Source organism: Oncorhynchus masou, chromosome 12 (assembly GCF_036934945.1).
Source record: "Oncorhynchus masou masou isolate Uvic2021 chromosome 12, UVic_Omas_1.1, whole genome shotgun sequence".
NCBI lineage: Eukaryota > Metazoa > Chordata > Actinopteri > Salmoniformes > Salmonidae > Oncorhynchus > Oncorhynchus masou.
Genome location: NC_088223.1, coordinates 69,441,066 through 69,463,399, shown reverse-complemented (window position 1 = coordinate 69,463,399; position 22,334 = coordinate 69,441,066). Strand labels below are relative to the sequence as shown.

At 43.8% G+C, this 22,334-nt stretch overlaps 1 protein-coding gene across 2 annotated transcripts in view; it reads right to left on the bottom strand.

Moving 5' to 3' along the window:
- The window catches only part of LOC135550727 (G protein-coupled receptor kinase 6-like), a 55,653-nt gene extending 40,259 nt beyond the window's left edge, over positions 1 to 15,394 (bottom strand). For both annotated transcript variants that reach the window (XM_064981783.1, XM_064981784.1), the window contains exons 1-2: positions 15,257 to 15,394; positions 3,731 to 3,826 (exon numbers count right to left, since the gene is read on the bottom strand). In XM_064981783.1, coding sequence (XP_064837855.1) covers positions 3,731 to 3,826; positions 15,257 to 15,308 — 148 coding nt within the window. In that variant the 5' untranslated portion in view covers positions 15,309 to 15,394. The remainder of the gene's footprint in view (positions 1 to 3,730; positions 3,827 to 15,256) is intronic.
- Positions 15,395 to 22,334: the final 6,940 nt, after the last annotated feature.

Sequence of the window (22,334 nt, the reverse complement as noted above, 5' to 3'; positions counted from 1 at the left end):
TCACAATCAACAGCCTGATCAACTCTATGTGAAGGAGATGTGTTGCGCTGCATGAGGCAAATGGTGGTCACACCACTGCGGGAAGGATGGCCAAGGCTGCAGTGGGCAAGTCTGCTGGCCCTGTTCCTCTCTGGGAATGCCCAAAAGGCGTATTGGGACCTGAACGACAAACGGGTGGATAACTATGACGGACTTAAACGGGAGATACTCAGCCGCTACGGATACAGCCTGGCCCATCGGGCTCAACGTTTCCACGACTGGAGGTTCGTACCCGACACCTCCCCCCGAGCCCAGATGAGCGACCTACTGCGCGTCACCAGGCCTTGGAGGGCCTCCTGAAAGCAGTGGGGACGCTCAAGCACTGATGAGTGGGAGCCGGGACGAGTCGGCGACCCGTCCAAAGGGACGGAAGGACAGCCCCACCGCAGTGTACCCCGAACCGACAGTCGGCAGGGCCAAAGGATGGCGGTTGTAGGGCCGACCCAACACCGACGACCCCAGGTAGAGGGAGACCAAAGGAGGTGTTTTGAGTGTGGCGCCCGGGGGCAAATTGCCTGAAATTGCCCTGCTCGAGAGGAGTTGATGCCATCAGCTAGCCCCGCAGGTGAGGTGGGTCACGCCGTGAACTATGTCACCTCAACTGCACCCATGGTCCCGGTGAAGGTTGACAGACATGACACAGAAGAGCTATTAGACTCTGGAAGCATGGTTACGCTCGTAACCAAGAGCCTGCTGAACCAGGAGACCGAATGGGGTAGGGAGATGTCCATTTTCTCTGTTCACGGTGACACAAAACGGTATCCCACCGTATGGACCAACATCGTGAAGCCACAAGGGAGCTGTCAAATGATGGTGGGTGCAGTACCAGAGCTGCCGGTACCTCTCCTAGTGTGACGGGATTGTCCACTGTTCGCGGCCCTATGGGGGCACGAGTTGAGGAAGAAAGTATGAGCTGGCCGAAGAAGAGAGCGGGGACAACCCATCGCCTGTGCGGCCCGGAAGCCGCCGGTTAACCAACCTGACTCTACGGGTCCGGCATCGGAGGGGGAGCCAGAACCTAGACCTCCTGGGGAACCACTGGAAGAGCCCAGTCTCCCATTCCTTGATTCCGAGGGGCCAGTCGAGACCCCCGTGGCGGCCAACTGAGGGGACAATTCGGGATGGCCCAGTGGGAGGATCCGAATTTGAAAGCTGCCGCCGCCGAAGTGGTAGCGGTGGATGGACAGCTACTTCCGGGGGTTGAGTGACTGGCGATACCCCCATTTCCAAATTAAGAATAACCTTTGTTCCAGGTGTCGCACCAACAGGGGGAACATCGAGGGGTATTGTTGCTGCCCCGACGGTACGTAGGAACCGTTCTTCAGCTGGCCCACACCCACCTGTTGGGGCACCTGGGAAAGGAGAATACCCGGGAACGGATCGCCGCCTGGTTCCACTGGCTCTCGATGAGGAGGGCCGTGGAAGACTACTGTCACAGCTTCCCGGAGTATCAACTCACTGCCCTGAAAGCACACTTCAGAAACCCTCTGGTCCCCCTGCCAATAATCGGGGTGCCCTTTGAAAGCATGGCCATAGACATAGTGGGACCCCTGGTAAAGACTGCACGAGGACACGGGTACATCTTGGTAATAGTGGACTATGCCACCCGGTATCCCGAGGCATTCCCCTATGGGCGGCGGTGTCCAGGGGAATCGCCCGGGAGCTCTTCCACCTCTTTAACCGGGTGGGCATCCTGAACGAGATCCTGACAGACCAAGGTACGGCATTTATGTCCCGCCTCATGAAAGAGTTTGTGTGCCCTCCTGCAGATCAAGCAGATCCGGACCTCCGTTTTTCACCCGCAGATGGATGGGTTCGTCGAGCACTTTAATAAAATGCTAAAACTGATGCTGCGGAAGGTCATCGAGCAGGACGGGAGGAACTGGGACCAGCTACTACCCCACCTAATGTTCTCAATCCGAGAAGTATCCCAATCATCCACTGGGTTTTCCCCGTTCAAACTCCTCTACAGGAGGAGGCCACGCGGCCTACAGGACCTCGCCAAGGAGGTTTAGGAAGTCCAACTGACCCCCTTATGCAGCGTGGTAGAGCACATGGAGATGATGCGGGAGTGGATGACAGCCATATGGCCAGTCGTGAGGGAACATATGGAGAAGGCCCAGCGTGCCCAAGCCAAGGTCTACAATCGGGGAGCCCAGCCCTGAGAATTCCAGGTGGGAGACAGGGTGTTGGTCTTGATCCCCACGGCCGAAAGTAAGTTCCTGGCAACATGGCTCGGACCATACTAGATGATCAAGAAGCTGGGAAATTACCACATACAGCAACCGGGGAGGCGGAAACCCCAACAGATTTACCACGTGAACCTGTTGAAGAAGTGGCACGAGAGGACAGCCTTGGACGTGTTATGGTCGGGACCCAGGACGCCAATGGTACCAGTGGAGGTCCCGAGCAATGAAGACCTCGACCCGGCCCAGAAGCAAGAGCTCAGGGAGCTTGTCGATCGGAATACGGCGGTTTTCTCCGAGAAGCTGGGCCAACCCTCATTGAACAACACATTCGTACCCGCCCGGGGAAACAGTATGAAAGAGGCCATATCGGATTCCGGAGGCCTGAGGGAGGCCGTGAAACAGGAAGTGGAGGCTATGCTGAGGATGGGGGTCGTGGAAGAGTTCCACAGTGCATGGTGCAGCCCCATCGTGTTGGTGCCCAAACCGGACTGTAGCCTCCGCTTCTGTAGCGATTTGCGGGGGGTGAATGGCATCAGCTTGTTCGACGCATATCCCATGCCGAGGGTGGACGAGCTCATCGACCGATTGGGAAAGGCCCGGTACATCAGCACCCTTGACCTGACCAAAGATTATTGGCAGGTACCGTTGGCAGCCTCCTCCCAGGAAAAGATGGCGTTTTCGACACCAGACGGGTTGTATCAGTACCGGGTGCTTCCGTTCGGTCTCCACGGAGCCTGGCCCACATTCCAACGGCTGATGAACAGAGTGCTTCGACCCCACCAGCAGTACGCAGCGGCATATCATCATCCACAGCCAAAGTTGAGAAGAGCACCTGAGGCCTTGCTGGATGCGCTCAGACAAGCCGGGTTGACCGCAAACCCCAAGAAATGCAAGCTAGGGTTCGAGGAGGTGGAGTACCTGGGGTATTTGATCGGACGGGGGGACGTCAAGCCCCAGGAGGTTCATGCGGTGCGTAACTGGCCCGTTCCCCGCACCAAGACAAAGGTCAAGTCCTTCCTGGGACTGGCAGGAAACTATAGCCGGCTATAGGCTCCATCTGCTGGACGTGCCAGGTCTCGTCGGGCTCTCCGGACAGGACTAATTGGGGCTGATTGGGAGCTGGTGAGTAATCAAGGGCGGCTTGCTCACCAGCTGTGCGAGGCCCATAAAGCTGCCAGCTTAAAGGGGCAGCACCAGGGAGAGGACTAGGGGAAGTGAGGTGACTTCCATGTGGTTGGATACGGTTACCCGAGCTAAGCCGAGGGAGTTGAGTTTGTGTGCCCCACAGGATACAGGAAGACCCGGAGCCCAGGAGACGGTAACCCGGAGAGGGTCTCATGGGGGAGACCTGTTCTTTTCTTTTTGATTTAATATTTAATAAAACACCCTTGAAACCGAGCTAATCATACTCTGTCCGTGTCTGATCTATGTCAACGCCTTAACCAAACCCCCTGGTCTGCCACACTATCAATGGGCTAGCAAGTAGAGGAGAGGAAACGTACCTGTAGTTTCCCGGAGCTCCTCACACAGGCTGATGTGGGGAAACTGAAGCATCTGTTTCCATTTCTTGCTTTTTCCTTTTCTGTTTCCACCACCTCCTGCAAAAGAACAGTGGTTGATTAATCAAGCAAAGGAAAAATATAACACATGGGAAAACACTAAGTAGCCTTGAGTGGCCCATAAAGATACATACAGTCCCTAAAAACACAAAAGTGCTCTTGTAAATTCGTCAAATAAAGAAGAGGGTCAGGGTGATTAATATAATGGCTGTCCTGGAGTGTTTGTCAAGAAGACCAAGAGGTTGTAGACATATAAAAAGCCATTTTACTGTATTTTAGTCTACCTCTTTAAATCAAATCAAATTGTATTGGTCGTGTACACATATTATGCATTTGTTATCGTGGGTTTAGAGAAATGCTTATGTTCCTAGCTCCAACAGTGCAGTAATATCTAACAATACAAAACAATACACGGAAATCCAAAGAATTTGAAGAAAGGAACTACTTTTGTCACCAAAGCCCAATACACTACCCACCATTGCGACCTGTACGCTCTCGTTGGTTGGCCCTCGCTTCATACTCGTCGCCAAACCCTCTGGCTACAGGTTATCTACAAGTCTCTGCTAGGTAAAGCCCTGCCTTATCTCAGCTCACTGGTCACCATAGCAGCACCCACTCGTAGCACGCGCTCCAGCAGGTATATCTCACTGGTCACCCCCAAAGCCAATTCCTCTTTTGGTCGCCTTTCCTTCCAGTTCTCTGCTACTCCTGACTGGTACGAACTGCAAAAATCTCTGAAGCTGGCGACTCACATCTCCCTCACTAGCTTTAAGCACCAGCTGTCAGAGCAGCTTGCAGATCACTGCACCTGTACATAGAACCATCTGTAAACAGCCCATCTATCTACCTACCTCATCCCCATACTGGTATTTATTTATTTTGCTCCATTGCACCCCAGTATCTTTACCTGCACATTCACCTTCTGCCGATCTACCATTCCAGTGTTTAATTGCCACCATGGCCTATTTATTTCCTAAATTTACCTCATTTGCACTCACTGTATATAGACTTTTTGTTTTCTTTTGTTCTACTGTATTATTGACTATATGTTTTGTTTATTCCATGTGTAACTTTGTGTTATTGTATGTGTGCAATTGCTACGCTTTATCTTGGCCCGGTCGCAGTTGCAAATGAGAACTTGTTCTCAACTAGCCTACCTGTTTAAATAAAGGTGAAATAAAAAAATTAAATAAGAAATATAGAAATACTAGAACGTGCAGTGTCAAAGTCCAGAATATAAATATATATATATGTATATGATGGTGTGTATAGACATTATGGACAGTATATTAATATAAAAGGTGTGTACAACAGTAGATATATAGGATGAGCCTTGACTAGAATACAGTATATACATATGAAGTGGATAAAACAGTATGTAAACATTATTAAAGTGAACAGTGTTCAATGATAATGTACATAGGACAGCAGTGTCTAAGGTGCAGGGTTGAGTAACCGGGTGGTAGCCGGCTTGTAACAGTGACTAAAGTTCAGGGCAGGGCACTGAGCGGAGGCTGGCTAGTGGTGACTATTTAACAGTCTGATGGCCTGGAGATAGACACTGCTTTTCAGTGTCTCGGTTCCAGCTTTGATACACCTATACTGTCTCCGCTTTCTAGATGGCAGTGGGATGAACAGGCTGTGGCTTGGGTGGCTGAGGTCTTTGATTATCTTTTTGGCCTTCCTGTGACACTGTGTGCTGTAGATGTCCTGGAGGGTTTGTGAGGGCTTTAGAGGCCAAGCCTCTTGAGGTTGAAGAGGCACTGTTGTGCCTTTTCACCACACTTCCTGTGTGGATGGACCATTTCAGGTTGTCAGTAATGTGGCCTCCGAAGAATTTGAGGATTTTCACCTTCTCCACTGCGTGTGGATGGGGGCGTGCTCCTTCTGCTGTCTCCTGAAGTCCACAATCAGCTCCTTCATTTTGTTTTTGACGTTGAGGGAAAGGTTATTTTTCTGGCACCACTCTGCAAGGGCCCTCACCTCCTCCTTGTAGGCAAGTGTTTCCCAAACCCAGTCCTGGGAATCACATGGGGTGCACGTTTTGTTTTTTGCCATTGCACTACACAGCTGATTCAAACATCAAAGCTTAACGATGAGTTTATTATTTGAATCAACTGTGTAGTGCTATACATAACGTGCCCCCCTTGGGGTCCCCAGGACCGAGTTTGGGAAACACTGCTGTGGGCTGTCTCGTCGTTGATGGTAATCAGGCCTACCATTGTTGTGTCATCTGCAAACTTGATGACTGAGTTGGAGATGTGTGGCAACACAGTATTGGGTGAACAGGGAGCAGAGGAGGGGACTGAGAACGCACCCTTGGGCCTCAGGATCTCATAATGGTATTTCTGTGCATTCAAATTGCCACTGATAAAATGCAATTGTGTTTGTTGTAAGTCGCTCTGGATAAGAGCGTCTGCTAAATGACTTAAATGTAAATGTTGTCCATAGCTTATGCCTGCCCATACATTAACCCCACCGCCACCATGGGGCACTCTGTTCACAATGTTAACATCAGCAAACCACTCGCACACACGACACCATTCACACTGTCTGCCATCTGCCCAGTAAATTTGAAACCAGGATTCATCTGTGAAGACCACACTTCTCCAGCGTGCTAATCAAATCAAAGTTTATTTGTCACATGTGCCGAATACAACAGGTGTAGACCTTACAGTGAAATGCTTATTTACAGGCCCTAACCAATAGTGCAAAAAAGGTATTAAGTGAACAATAGGTAGGTAAAGAAATAAAAACAACAGTAAAAAGAGAGCGGTAGTAGAGAGTCACAGTCTATGACTGAAGTGGCTGGGGTGTTTGACAATTTTTAGGGCATTCCTCTGACACCGCCTGGTGTAGAGGACCTGGATGGCAGGCAGCTTAGCCCCAGTGATGTACTGGGTCGTACACACTACCCTCTGTAGTGCCTTGCGGTCGGAGGTCGAGCAATTGCCGTACCAGGCAGTGATGCAACCAGTCAGGATGTTCTCGATGTTGCAGCAGTAGAACCTTTTGAGGATCTCAGGACACACGCCAAATCTTTTTAGTTTCCTGAGGGGGAATAGGCTTTGTCGTGCCCTCTTCACAGCTGTCTTGGTGTGTTTGGACTAGAGGTCGACCGATTATGATTTTTCAACGCCGATACCGATACCAGTTACTGGAGGATCAAAAAAAGCTGATACCGATTAATCGGCGGATTTATATTTATTTATTTTTAATAATGACAATTACGACAATACTGAATGAACACTTTTATTTTAACTTAATATAATACATCAATAAAATCAAAGGACTATTTCTCTCTATACCATTTGTATTTCATATACTTTTGACTATTGGATGTTCTTATAGGCACTATAGTATTGCCAGTGTAACAATATAGCTTCTGTCCCTCTCCTCGCCCCTACCTGGGATCGAACTAGGAACACATTGACAACAGCCACCCTCGAAGCATCGTTACCCATCGCTCCACAAAAGCCGCGGCCCTTGCAGAGCAAGGGGAACAACTACTCCAAGTCTGAGAGTGAGTGACGTCACCGATTGAAACGCTATTAGCGCGCACCACACTAACTAGCTAGCCATTTCACATCAGTTACACCAGCCTGATCTCGGAGTTGATAGGCTTGAAGTCATAAACAGCTCAATGCTTGAAGCATTGCGAAGAGCTGTTGGTAAACGCACAAAAGTGCTGTTTGAATGAATGCTTACGAGCCTGCTGCTGCCTACCGTCGCTCAGTCAGACTGCTCTATCAAATATCAAATCATAGACTTAACTATAACATAATAACACACAGAAATACGAGCCTTTGGTCTTTGATATGGTTGAATCCAGAAACTATTATTTCGAAAACAAAACGTTTATTCTTTCAGTGAAATACGGAACCGTTACGTATTTTATCTAACGGGTAGCATCCATAAGTCTAAATATTGCTGTTACATTGTACAACCTTCAATGTTATGTCCTAATTATGTACAATTCTGGCAAATTATTTACGGTCTTTGTTAGGAAGCAATGGACTTCACACAGTTCGCAACAAGCCAGGCGGCCCAAACTGCTGCATATACCCTGACTGCTTGCACGGAACGCAAGAGAAGTGACACAATTTCCCTAGTTATAAGAAATTCATGTTAGCAGGCAATATTAACTAAATACAGTGCCTTGCGAAAGTATTCGGCCCCCTTGAACTTTGCAACCTTTTGCCACATTTCAGGCTTCAAACATAAATATATAAAACTGTATTTTTTTGTGAAGAATCAACAACAAGTGGGACACAATCATGAAGTGGAACGACATTTATTGGATATTTCAAACTTTTTATCAAATCAAAAACGGAAAAATTGGGCGTGCAAAATTATTCAGCCCCCTTAAGTTAATACTTTGTAGCGCCACCTTTTGCTGTGATTACAGCTGTAAGTCGCTTGGGGTATGTCTCTATAAGTTTTGCACATCGAGAGACTGAAATTTTTTCCCATTCCTCCTTGCAAAACAGCTCGAGCTCAGTGAGGTTGGATGGAGAGCATTTGTGAACAGCAGTTTTCAGTTCTTTCCACAGATTCTCGATTGAATTCAGGTCTGGACTTTGACTTGGCCATTCTAACACCTGGATATGTTTATTTTTGAACCATTCCATTGTAGATTTTGCTTTATGTTTTGGATCATTGTCTTGTTGGAAGAGTGCTACGGGTCTGTAGTCATTTAGGCATGTTGCCTTTGTGTTCTTGGGCAGAGACTATGGTGGTCTGCTTGAAACATGTTGCTATTACAGACTCAAATCAGAGACATGTTGAAAATGTCAGTGAAGACACCTGCCAGTTGGTCAGCACATGCCAGGAGCACATGACCTGTTTAAAGGTCTTACTCAGGTCGGCTAAGGAGAGCGTGATCACACAGTCGTCCGGAACAGCTGATGCTCTCATGCATGCCTCAGTGTTGCTTGCCTCGAAGCGAGCATAGAAGTGATTTAGCTTGTCTGGTAGGCTCGTGTCACTGGGCAGCTCACGGCTGGGCTTCCCTTTGTAGTCTGTAATGGTTTGCAAGCCCTGCCACATAAGACGAGCATCGGAGCCGGTGTAGTATGATTCAATCTTAGCCCTGTATTGACACTTTGCTTGTTTAATGGTTCGTTGCAGGGCATAGCAGGATTTCTTGTAAGCCTCTGGGTTAGAGTCCCGCGACTTGAAAGTGGCAGCTTTGGGTTGGGGTATGTACGTACAGTCACCGTGGGGACGACGTCCTCGATGCACTTATTGATAAAGCCAGTGACTGATGTGGTGTACTTCTCAATGCCATCGGAAGAATACCAGAACATGTTCCAGTCTGTGAAAGCAAAACAGTCCTGTAGTTTAACATCTGCTTCATCTGACCACTTTTCTATACACCGAGTCACTGGTGGTTCCTGCTTTCATTTTGGCTTGTAAGCAGGAATCAGGAGGATAGAGTTGTGGTCGGATTTACCAAATAGTGGGCGAGGGAGAGCTTTGTACGCGTCTCTGTGTGTGGAGTACAGGTGATTTAGATTTTTTTTCCCTATGGTTGCACATTTAACATGTTGATAGAAATTTGGTAGAACTGATTTAAGTTTCCCTGCATTAAAGTCTCCGGCCACTAGGGGTCCCGCCTTTGGTTGAGTGGTTTCCGGTTTGCTTATTTCCTTATACAGCTGACTGAGTGTTCTTAGTGCCAGCATCTGTCTGTGTTGGTAAATAAACAGCCACGAAAAGTATAGCTGAAAACTCACTAAGCAAGTAGTGTGGCCTGCAATTTATCACAATATACTCTACTTCTGGCGAGCAAAATCTAGAGACTTCCTTAGAGTTCGTGCACCAGCTGTTGTTTACAAATATGCACAGACCCCCCCCCCCCCCCCATCTGAATATCCATGTTGTCATTCAGCCACGAATTCCTTGAAACATAGGATATTACAATGATTGCACATCGGCGAGTAATATTGACGGTAACGGCAGCTTTCCCACTCGCCTTCTGCGGGTCCTCACGAGGCATCCTGCTCTGTGTCCCCTGTACCTGCATTTCTTCCTCTTGAAAATAACGGGGATGTTGGCCCTGTCGGGTGTTTGGAGAGTGTCCTGTGCCTCCTGCTTGTTGAAGAAAAAATCTTTGTCTTATCCGAGGTGAGTGATTGCTGTCCTGATATCCAGAAGCATTTTTTTGCCGTATGATATGGTTGCAGAAACATTATGTACAAAATAAGTTACAAATAACGCGGGAAAAAAAACACATTATAGCACAATCCGCCACCATTCGAATTTTAATAATGGTGGCCATTGAAGGGGAGCATTTGCTCACTGAAGTCGGTTATGACGCTGAAATGCAGTCAGGTCAAGACCCTGGTGAGGACTACAAGCATGCAGATGAACTTCCCTGAGATGGTTTATGACAGTGTAAACTAGAGGTCGACCGATTAATCGGAATGGCCGATTAATTAGGGCCGATTACAATCGTAAATTGGTATTTTTGGGTGCAGATTTTTTATTTATTTTTTATATATCTTTATTTAACTAGGCAAGTCAGTTAAGAACACATTCTTATTTTCAATGACGGCCTAGGAACGGTGAGTTAACTGCCTTGTTCAGGGGCAGAACGAAAGATTTTCACCTTGTCAGCTCGGGGGATTCAATCTTGCAACCTTAGAGTTAACTAGTCCAACTCTCTAACCACCTGCCTTTCATTGTACTCCACGAGGAGACTGCCTGTTACGCAAATGCAGAAGAAGCCACGGTAAGTTGCTAGCTAGCATTAAACTTATCTTATAAAAAACAATCAATCAATCATAATCACTAGTTATAACTACACATGGTTGATGATATTACCAATTTATCTAGCGTGTCCTGCGTTGCATATAATCGATGGAACGCTGGGGGATGATTTAACAAAATCGCATTTGCGAAAAAAGCACAATCGTTGGACGACTGTACCTAACCATAAACACCAATGCCTTTCTTAAATTCAATACACAGAAGTATATATTTTTAAACCTGCATATTTAGCTAAAAGAAATCCAGGTTAGCAGGCAATATTAACCAGATGAAATTGTGTCACTTCTCTTGCGTTCATTGCACGCAGAGTCAGGGTATATGCAACAGTTTGGGCAGCCTGGCTCATTGCGAACTAATTTGCCAGAATTTTACGTAATTATGACATAACATTGAAGGTTGTGCAATGTAACAAGAATATTTAGACTTAGGGATGCCATCCGTTAGATAAAATACGGAACGGTTCCGTATTTCACTGAAATAATAAACGTTTTGTTATCGAAATTATAGTTTCCGGATTCGACCATATTAATGACCAAAGGCTCGTATTTCTGTGTGATATGTTATAATTAAGTCTATGATTTGATAGAGCAGTCTGACTGAGCGATGGTAGGCAGCAGCAGGCTCATAAGCATTCATTCAAACAGCACTTTCGTGCGTTTTGCCAGCAGCTCTTAGCAAGCACAGCGCTGTTTATGACTTCAAGCCTATCAGCCTAATGGCTGGTGTAACCGATGTGAAATGGCTAGCTAGTTAGCGGGGTGCGCGCTAATAGCATTTCAAACGTCACTCGCTCTGAGACTTGGAGTAGTTATTACCCTTGCTCTGCAAGGGCCGCGGCTTTTGTGGAGCGATGGGTAACGCTGCTTCGAGTGTGGCTGTTGTCGATGTGTTCCTGTTTCGAACCCAGGTCGGGGCGAGGAGTAGGGACGGAAGCTATACTGTTACACTGGCAATACTATAGTGCCTATAAGAACATCCAATAGTCAAAAGTATATGAAATACAAATGGTATAGAGAGAAATAGTCCTATAAATACAATATTAACTACAACCTAAAACCTCTTACCTTAGAATATTGAAGTCTCATGTTAAAAGGAACCACCAGCTGTCATATGTTCTCATGTTCTGAGCAAGGAACTCAAACGTTAGCTTTTTTACAAGGCACATATTGCACTTTTACTTCTCCAACACTTTGTTTTTGCATTATTTAAACCAAATTGATGTTTCATTATTTATTTGAGGCTAAATAGATTTTTATTGATGTATTATATTAAGTTAAAATAAGTGTTCATTCAGTATTGTTGTAATTGTCATTATTACAAATAAATAAACAATAAAAATCGTCCGATTAATCGGTATCGGCTTTTTTTTGGTCCTCCAATAATCGGTATCGGTATATAAAAATCATAATCGGTCAACCTCGAGTGTAAACCCACAGTTTCATCAGCTGTCCTGGTGGCTGGTCTCAGACGATCCCGCAGGTGAAGAAGCCGGATGTGGAGGTCCTGGGCTGGCATGGTTACACGTGGTCTGCGGTTGTGAGGGCAGTTTGTCGTACTGCCAAATTCTCTAAAATAACGTTGGAGGCAGTATATGGTAGCAAAATTAACAGTAAATTCTCTGGCAACAGCTCTGGTGGACATTCCTGCAGTCCGTATGCCAATTGCACACTCCCTCAAAACTTGAGACATCTGTGGCATTGTGTTGTGTGACAAAACTGTACATTTTAAAGTGGCCTTTTATTGTCCCCAGCACAAGATCCACCTGTGTAATGATCATGCTGTTTAATCAGCATCTTCATATGCCACACCTGTCAGGTGGATGGATTATCTTGGTAAAGGAGAAATGCTCACTAACAGGGATATAAACAAATTTGTGCACAACATTTTTAGAGAAATAAGCTTTTTGTGTGTATGGAACATTTCTGGGATCTTTTATTTCAGCTCATGAAACATGGGACCAACACCTTAGATGTTGCATTGATATTTTTGTTCAGTATAGTTACAGTACGTCAACAAACAAATTGGCAAGCAGAATAGGTCTCGGCCTGCTACCTACGCTGTAAAGTTGCCCATCTTGGTTGGGTGGTGAAACCAACTCTTTAAGTGGCATTTGCATGAACTGGATGCCATGCCCAGGAACATTTGCTATTCAAATAGTGGTTGGAAGTGAACATATTGACAGTATGTCTGGCTAACAATGTTTTATCACAATGGGAAGTGAACAAGATGCAAATGAGACACTGAGCACATTGTTTATGCCTGGCAAAGAGATGTACAAGTATGACAAATGACCAATGAGATATATATATATATATATATCTCATTGGTCATTTGTCATACTTGTATATAGAACTTGTACTAGAAGACTAACTTGTGTTGAAGCCACTGTGCCTCAATCTTGACAATCCCACACTATTGTAAAAAATACTTTGGAAGCTATAGAACATCATTTATTAATGTCTAGATTTGTTTTTGCCACATGCATTCTATTACAAACACCTTTAATGCATACTTTTAAATTATATTATGTGAGCTAAACATAAAAATAAAAAAATATATAAAAACATGTTCCTGAAAGTATAATTTTACTAATAATTGTACTAATAAGAAAATAATTAAATACATGTAATTTTGTCTTTGAAACATCGAATTACATTCATTCCTATGGAGGACTGCTTCTACTGGGGAGTACCAATATGACCGACCCGTGGCTTAAAAGCCTCTCAAATGACATATATGTAGCATCAGCAATCCAGGATTTATATACTGTACATCACTGCAAATGACAGTGTTACCACTAATTTAGTATTGTTCGATGGAGATATACTCACTGGTGTTGAAAGAATGAGATTACGTCCTGCATTAGTGCAAATGCAAAGATAGACAAACCATATGGAAATAATAGCGCAAATCAGAGAAAGGGACAGCCTTATTCTTTCACTCTGCCACCGTTTTCCATCTTGAACTGTTGTTTGTGAGAGAAAGTATTAATGCATTATTACTATTTGATAATAACAGTTATTACCACCAACAACAACAAGAGTGGAAACAAATTAGAGGTGCTTCTACTAGAACATTGATTTGCAGTAATAAGTAGACTATTATTATGTGGATTTGATCATACCACTTCACCTGGCTACCGAGTAGGGTTTGGTCTCTCAGATATATTATTTGATCATTTAAAATTAATTGGTTCCTTTTTTTCACATTTTCCTGCAAAACACAGCCTCTTTTGTGCCTGATAAATGTAATAAGACCGGCACTCTGAAGAGATTGTAAATTGAACTTAGGGTTGACATGTCCTACATCCAAATATAATAACACTTCACAGTGGTATTTAATGTGGATTTCAATGGCAAACAATGTGACCAGAGAGAGGCGACGTGAAAATAGAAGGCTGTGTAATGTCTATGGCAGATTCAGTACTTCTCCTCTATCAAAAAAACAGAGATACTACAGAGACTAGATAGAGAGTACAGTATTGATCCTAGCAGAGATGACAATACCATTTTGAACACTGTGTTTTGCTGTAGGCTACCTCTGACATACAGTACAATGGTTTTGGTTAGTTTTCCATTACAACGCATTTCACAAATAAACATCTGATTGGTTGATTGAAAATATACATATTTACAGATCAGTATGACGTTATTTGATGGTGATACCGATGTTCCCTCTGGGAAAAATAGAAGTTGTTCTATACTATTCTCTTTTACTGTATATGTCCAAAATATGCCATGTGACTGATATGGCCAGAGTGGGGTTCATCAGACTGGGGTCAACCACCCTGTGAATGGAATGAGTTTGTAAACAGGAAAAACATTCCTGAGTTTTAAAACAAGACCTTTGTTCATTGTGTTAGCACTAATTGATTTAGTATGAAAGAGGTATAACAAATAGATCGATCAAATGTCTTACTTTTGTCCCCCATGATAGGCGACTTTTACTGTAGTTAGTTCATTACTGTCATTGCTTCCAAAGTATCTGATAGTAAAACCACTATCAGATAATCTGTGACTGGGGCATAAAATTATATATACCGTGATGCCATTTGTGTTTCAGATGGATACATTACAGTAATTAGAAACAAATATCTCGGCTTGTTACATTATCTGCAACAGCTAGATACACCAGCTATAGTCTATAGCGCTGCTTACTCAGTGATCTTTATGTTGTTATTTCACAAATTGACATAGGCCTAATGTTAACACCCTTCCAACATCACTACAATCTGCTAACATGGAGCGCACTGACATACGCTGTCATTGCCAACTAAAAGTCCAAAAATTAATGTCTACTGGCGTTAATTTTGTATGTGTGTTGCTAGCTCTTCATTGCAAATTGAATACGGAATTCTGTTCAACATGTAGTTTCGACAACGACAGAAGGATGCTGTAGAATAGAAAGCCGGAAAATCTAATGTCACGCAATTTTATTGACAGTCGCATCTTTTCTGTAGCCTACCAATGTCCAAGGTTAAGCTCGAGTGAATATTATGTATTTAGAGAGCATATGGGATGTTAATATAGTTATCTTAACGCTTTGCAAATAATAAAGAGGTGCAGCAATCATCCAGCTCCTATCTCTACGGCCTGCGCTTCCTGGGGGAATCCCCAGGTTCTGAGCTAGTTCTGGCGGTGAAGAGAGAGGAGCTGTCAAGCTTGTCATCCGTCCCTGCGCTCCGACATCTCTTACCTTCTCTTGCTTTCAACAGGACGGTGTTGGCCACGATATTTTCGAGCTCCATGTTTTGCTGGGTTGCAGGCACCACAGGCCCAATCTCGTCGCCGGCTTGGCAATAGTATGTCCTCCCCCACCCCCCCACCCCCAAGGCAGAATATTTTAACCCTGATGACTCTCCGTACGGTCGTTCGCTCCCGCTCTCCGCCCCGAAGGTTGAGCTGCGTCGATTCTAACCCCACCCGCACGTCAACTATTGATGTATTCTGACATTGCAGGATGGTTTTAGTTTTGTCTTCACCATAACCACGACCCTTTAACACAAATATGGATCAACATTATTATTCACATTCAATTAGTTATTCAAAATTATGACATAATTTGGCTGTTCACGTAAAAGAGCCAGTATATTTGGTTCCCAAACGGTTCGTCGTTCAAAATTCTTAAAGCTCTCCCATGTAAAGACCAAAATGTAGGCTGCCATTATGACCGATCGTGAAATCCGCGTTCAAATACATTTTTACCTAGACAAATTATTAGACGGCCTGAAAAAAAATATAGTTATTTTCTTACGCACTAAAAAAAAATCAGCGTGGACCAGATTCACGTGCTCTCCCCACTTTTTATTTTTACTGCAGTGACGATTCATGAGGCATTAGACGGGTCTATTGCCCGATTGTAAAATGTAATACTAAACTAACAACTGATAACTCAATGCCGCAGTGGAGCTATTATTGGAAGACTCGAACTGCTCAAGCACCAATAACCGGAAGTGACGACTGCTAAGGGGAGTGGTCGATTGTAAATGCAAATTTAATTTCAAACTTCTTTGGGAGATTCTTGTGGAGTTCAACTTCATCTGGAAAAATCGTACACATTATATTAGGAAATCTGTCGTTATGAACTCATATGAATATGGTGTTCTCAATTTTTTTGATTTTCCTACTTTGAATAATACTTTTAAGATAAATTGGGCTTAACATTTTTTTAAAGAATCCAACTTCAATTTGGAATTTCATCCCTCATTATATCTTCTCCCGTTTTGGTGGCCTCAATTTCATGTTACTCTGTAACTATAACATTGATAAGATTCCTGCAAAATTATCTGCTTTTCATAGACAAGTATTCATAGCGTGGTCGTTAATTTTTTCCCTGCATATGTATTTCATTTGGAACAACAAGGACATTGTGTATAAAAACAAGTCTTTATTTTTTAAGAACTGGTTCAATTATCATATCCTGCTCATGAGTCAACTTTTTAATGCAGAAGGACTGTTACTCAATTATGAGGAATTTTTATCTCGTTACAATATTAATGTAACACCTAGAGAGTTCGCCATAGTCTTTGATGCTATTCCATCTGGAACTCTCATGTTATTTAGAGGTGTAGCCAGACCTCACCTTCTTGACCTACCCTCGCTATATCCAGTTGACTCTCCAATAGGGAAAATATGTTTCTCCTTGCTCCCATGTCACAAGTTACTGGAATACATTGGTCACTAATATCTGTTGGGAAAAAGTCTGGTTATTACCACACAAATACTTGCTTGTTAACAAGGTCAAAGAGGTCTCTTTAAGAATGATCCATAAGTATTACACTGCGAATCATTACCTGAAGAAAAAAGACATTAACATTGATTGTACTTTTTGTGTTGAGCATCCAGAAACAGTTTTGCATTTATTTTGGCATTGTCTACATGTAAAACAATTATGGAAAGGTAGTCACAGTTTTATAATTGTTAATATTCTTGATGACTTTTGTTTGTTATGGAAGAATGTGCTGCTCGGTTTCCTTAACCATAATAAAGATAAAGAAAAACAATTTTACCTCATAAATCTAATTGTGCTAATGGGAAAATTTCATATTCATAAATGTAAATTCACTAATACAAAACCACTCTTCAGTGTTTTCTATAAGGAATTTGAGCAGTACATTAAGACCATTCTACATTATTCTAATAAGAAAGCTGTTAAAACAATCAATGTGTGTTTCTTTTAAAGTCGTTGTGTAATCTGTAATTTGTTCTACCCCCTAGCATATGTTATCATTGTCTATCTATGTACTTATTGTATGTATACAGACTTTTATTGGTAATAAAAATAAAAATAAATCAATAAAAAAGAGATTCTTGTGGAGTTACAGAATCTGTGTAAACACACACACACAGTGCAGCATTTGATGGATGCCAAGTATAGAAAGAGGCTAGAGAGGCCAAATTACATGATGTTGAAGTCGGAAGTTTACATACACGAAGGTTGGAGTCCTTAAAACTCGTTTTTCAACCACTCCACAAACTATAGTTTTGGCAAGTCGGTTAGGGCATCTACTTTATGCATGACACAAGTAATTTTTCCAACAATTGTTTACAGACAGATTATTTCACTTATAATTCACTATATCACAATTCCAGTGGGTCAGAAGTATTCATACTGTCACATTCTGACCATAGTTCTGTTATTTTATTCTTTGTTTTAGTATGGTCAGGGCATGAGTTGGGGTGGGCAGTCTATGTTGGTTTTTCTATGTTGGTTTTTGTGTTCGGCCTCGTATGGTTCTCATTCAGAGACAGGTGTCGTTAGTTGTCTCTGATTGAGAATGATACTTAGGTAGCCTGGGTTTCACTTTTGGTTGGTGGGTGTTTGTTTCCGTGTGAGTGTTTGTTAACACACGATACTGTTTCGGTTTCGTTTGTTCACATCGTTAATTGTTCTGTAGTGTTCAGTTTATGTCTTTAAATAAACATTATGGACCCTTACCACTCTGCACATTGGTCCTCCAATCCTTCTCGCTACTCCTCCTCAGAAGAGGAGGAAGAATGCAGTTACACATACACTAAGTTGACTGTGCCTTTAAACAGCTTGGGAAATTCCAGAACATTATGTCATGGCTTTAGAAGCTTCTGATAGGCTAATTGACATAATTTGAGTCAATTGGAGGTATACCTGTGGATGTATTTCAAGGCCTACCTTCAAACAGTGCCTCTTTGCTTGGCATCATGGGAAACTCAAAGGAAATCAGCCTAGACCTCATAAAAATAATTGTAGACCTCCACAAGTCTGGTTAATCCTTGGAAGCTATTCCAAACGCCTGAAGGTACTACGTTCATCTGTACAAATAATAGTACGCAAGTATAAACACCATGGGACAACGCAGCCGTCATACCGCTCAGGAAGGAGATGCGTTCTGTCTCCAAGAGATGAACAAACTTTGGTGCGAAAAGTGCAAATCAATCCCAGAACAACAGCAAAGGACCTTGCGAAGATGCTGGAGGAAATAGGTAGAAATGTATATATATCCACAGTAAAACGAGTCCTATATCGACATAACCTGAAAGTCCGCTCAGCAAGGAAGGAGCCACTGCCTCAAAACCGCCATAAAAAAAGCCAGACTACGGTTTGCAACTGCACATGGGGACACAGATCGTGCTTTTTGGAGAAATGCTGATGAAACAAATATAGAACTGTTTGGCCATAATGACCATTGTTATGTTTGGAGGGAAAAGGGGGAGGCTTGCAAGCCGAAGAACACCATCCAAACCGTGAAGCACGGGAGTGGCAACATCATGTTGTGGAGGTGCTTTGCTGCAGGAGGGACTGGTGCACTTTACAAAATAGATGGCATCATGAAAAAGGACAGTTATGTGGATATATTGAAGCAACATCTCAAGACATCAGTCAGGAAGTTAAAGCTTGGTCGCAAATGGGTCTTCCAAATGGACAATGACCCCAAGCATACTTCCAAAGTTGTGGCAAAATGGCTTAAGGATAACAAAGTCAAGGTATTGGAGTGGCCATCACAAAGCCCTGGCCTCAATCCCATAGAAAATTTGTGGGCAGAACTGAAAAAGCGTGTGTGAGCAAGGAGGCTTCAAACCTGACTCAGTTACACCAGCTCTGTCGGGAGGAAGGGGCCAAAATTCAACTTAATGTGGGAAGCTTGTGGAAGGCAACCTGAAACGTTTGACCCAAGTGAAACAATTTAAAGGCAATGCTACCAAATACTAATTGAGTGTATGTAAACTTCTGACCCACTGGTAATGTGAAGAAAGAAATAAAGCTGAAATAAATAATTCTCTCTACTATTATTCTGACATTTCACATTCTCAAAATAAAGTGGTGATCCTAAATATATATACATCCATTTAGCAAAAAAATAAACGTCCCTTTTTCAGGACCCTGTCTTTCAAAGATAATTCGTAAAAATCCAAATAACTTCACAGATCTTCATTGTAAAGGGTTTAAACACTGTTTCCCATGCTTGTTCAATGAACCATAAACAATTGATGAACATGCACCAGTGGAACGGTCGTTAAGACACTAACAGCTTACAGACGGTAGGCAATTAAGGTCACAGTTATGAAAACTTAGGACACTAAAGAGGCCTTTATAGTGACTCTGAAAAACACCATAAGAAAGATTCCCAGAGTCCCTGCTCATCTGCGTGAACGTGCCTTAGGCATGCTGCAAGGAGGCTTGAGGACTGCAGATGTGGCCAGGGCAATAAATTGCAATGTCCGTACTGTGAGACGCCTAAGACAGAGCTACAGGGAGACAGGACGGACAGCTGTACGTCCTCGCAGTGGCAGACCATGTGTAACAACACAGCACATGATCGGTACATTCGAACATCACATCTGCGGGACAGGTACAGGATGGCAACAACAACTGCCCAAGTTACACCAGGAACGCACAATCCCTCCATCAGTGCTCAGACTGTCTGCAATAGGCTGAGAGAGGCTGAACATTGGGTTTGTAGGCCTGTTGTAAGGCAGGTCCTCACCAGACATCACCGGCAACAATGTCGCCTATGGGCAGAAACCCACCATTGCTGGACCAGTCAGGACTGGCAAAAAGGGCTCTTCACTAACGAGTCAAGGTTTTATCTCTCCAAGGGTGATGGTCGGATTCACATTCATTGTCAAAGGAATGAGCGTTACACCGAGACCTGTACTCTGATGCGGGATCGATTTGGAGGTGGAGGGTTCGTCATGGTCTGGGGCGATGTGGCACAGCATCATCGGACTGAGCTTGTTGTCATTGCAGGCAATCCCAAAGCTGTGCGCTACAGGGAAGATATCCTCCTCCCTCATGTGGTACCCTACCTGCAGGCTCATCCAGACATTACCCTCTAGCATGACTATTCCACCAGCTATACTGCTCGTCCCTGCAAGACAGGAATGACAGTGTTCTGCCGTGGCCAGCAAAGAGCCCGGATCTCAATCCCATTGAGCATGTCTGGGACCTGTTGGATTGGAGGGTGAGGTCTAGGGCCATTCCCCACAGAAAAGTCTGGGAACTCGCAGGTGCCTTGGTGGAAGAGTGGCGTAACATCTCACAGCAAGAACTAGCAAATCTGGTGCAGTCCTTGAGGAGGAGATGCACTGCAGTACTTAATGCATCTGGTGGCCACACCAGATGCTGACTGTTACTTTTGATTTTGATCCCCCCTTTGTTCAGGGACACATTATTCCATTTGTGTTAGTCACATGTCTTTGGAACTTGTTCCGTTTATGTCTCAGTTGTTGAATCTTGTTACGTTCATACAAATATTTACACATGTTAAGTTTGCTGAAAATAAACGCAGTTGACAGTGAGATGACGTTTCTTTTTTTGCTGAGTTGAATGTATTCATCTAGCTAACAAGTTAGTTCAACTAGCTGCTGTTAGCATACGGCTAGCCTGCTAAAGTTAGCTCGTTAGCTAGCTGTCTAGCAATACCAACAAATTACAATGCTGAACCAATCAACCAAAACATTTAAGCATTTTTAACAGCAATAATCACTCTATTGCGGAATTTACTTATCAGTTGTTAGTTTTATATGTTTCATTATTAGTTTTATATGTTTCATTTGTATTAACCAAGCATAAGAGATCACTTGATGTGGATAAACTGGAAGTGAGAGTGTAGATCGGGAAGGATGTCTCAGTGGAGTTCTATCTGGACCAAATGGGGTCTCTGACTCCTTGGCAGTCAAGGACTATGAGCCATTATGGAAGATATCTGTGCAGGTCCCCGTGTAGTTCATGGAAACAGGTCGTAGCTCACACCGAGAGAGAGGGCTACATAAGTCCACATACCCAGTATGGAAGAAGATGGAGTGGAGTGAAAGTGAGGGTTTTTGACTGTAATCCTGATCAGGGGAAATACTGCGTAAAGGTACGAATTACCATTAAAAACATAAAGGAAGAGGATCTCGTGTTATGGTGTGTTGGATTTCATCAGGTTTCAGTTGATACCCTAGTGCCATTCCGGGTAGAAGAGGTTTGGGCAGGTGATAGCTCTATAGTCAGCCAGAATACAAGCAAAGCCCCTGACAAAACAGATACTGACCGTGGAGTCGTCCAGAGCCAAGGGCCGGTGCGGATAGTGCAGATGAAAGATCTTAAAGAAGTGATTGAGGTGGAAACTGGTTATGGGGATTCTAACCTATGGTTAGAATGGATTCAGTATACAGCCAGATCAGTACCGAAAGAAGAATGTTATACCTGCGCCACAGCAAAACCTCAGTTGACAACCATTCCCTTTCCATTTGATGGAATTGATTCACCCAGGGGAATGGTCTGTATGGTAAAGCTGTTCATGAAGGCAGGGAAGCCATACAATGACAGTTACATTGATCTGCATTATCTGTATCCCCATGTGCCCATTACATCCAGACTTCCCCCTTTCACAGTTACAGGAGGACACTATTATTGTATAGCTCGCTACATCACACACGGATGGGGACGTAGGGGAAGTAAGAACATGCAATAGGACAGAGAACGTTACAACCGACAAGCCAATGAGGGACCTGGGTGGTTGAGTTCCGAGGACTTTAGTAAGATAAAAAGGCCTAGAGCGGATGTCTGGTGGTTGTGTGGCGGTATGAAGCTGTGGCCCAACCTGCCTACCAATTGGACCGGTATTTGTACACTAGTGCAGTTAGGCATGCCCTTCACCCTTATCCAACACAAAGACTTAGTGCCAGGTAGAAGAGTAAGAAGGAGTGCTCCGTCAGGATCTGACCCTAGAGTTTACATTGATAGCATTGGAGTTCAAAGCTAGGAATCAGATATGGGCTGGCTTGGAATCAAGAATCTTCTGGTGGTCAAC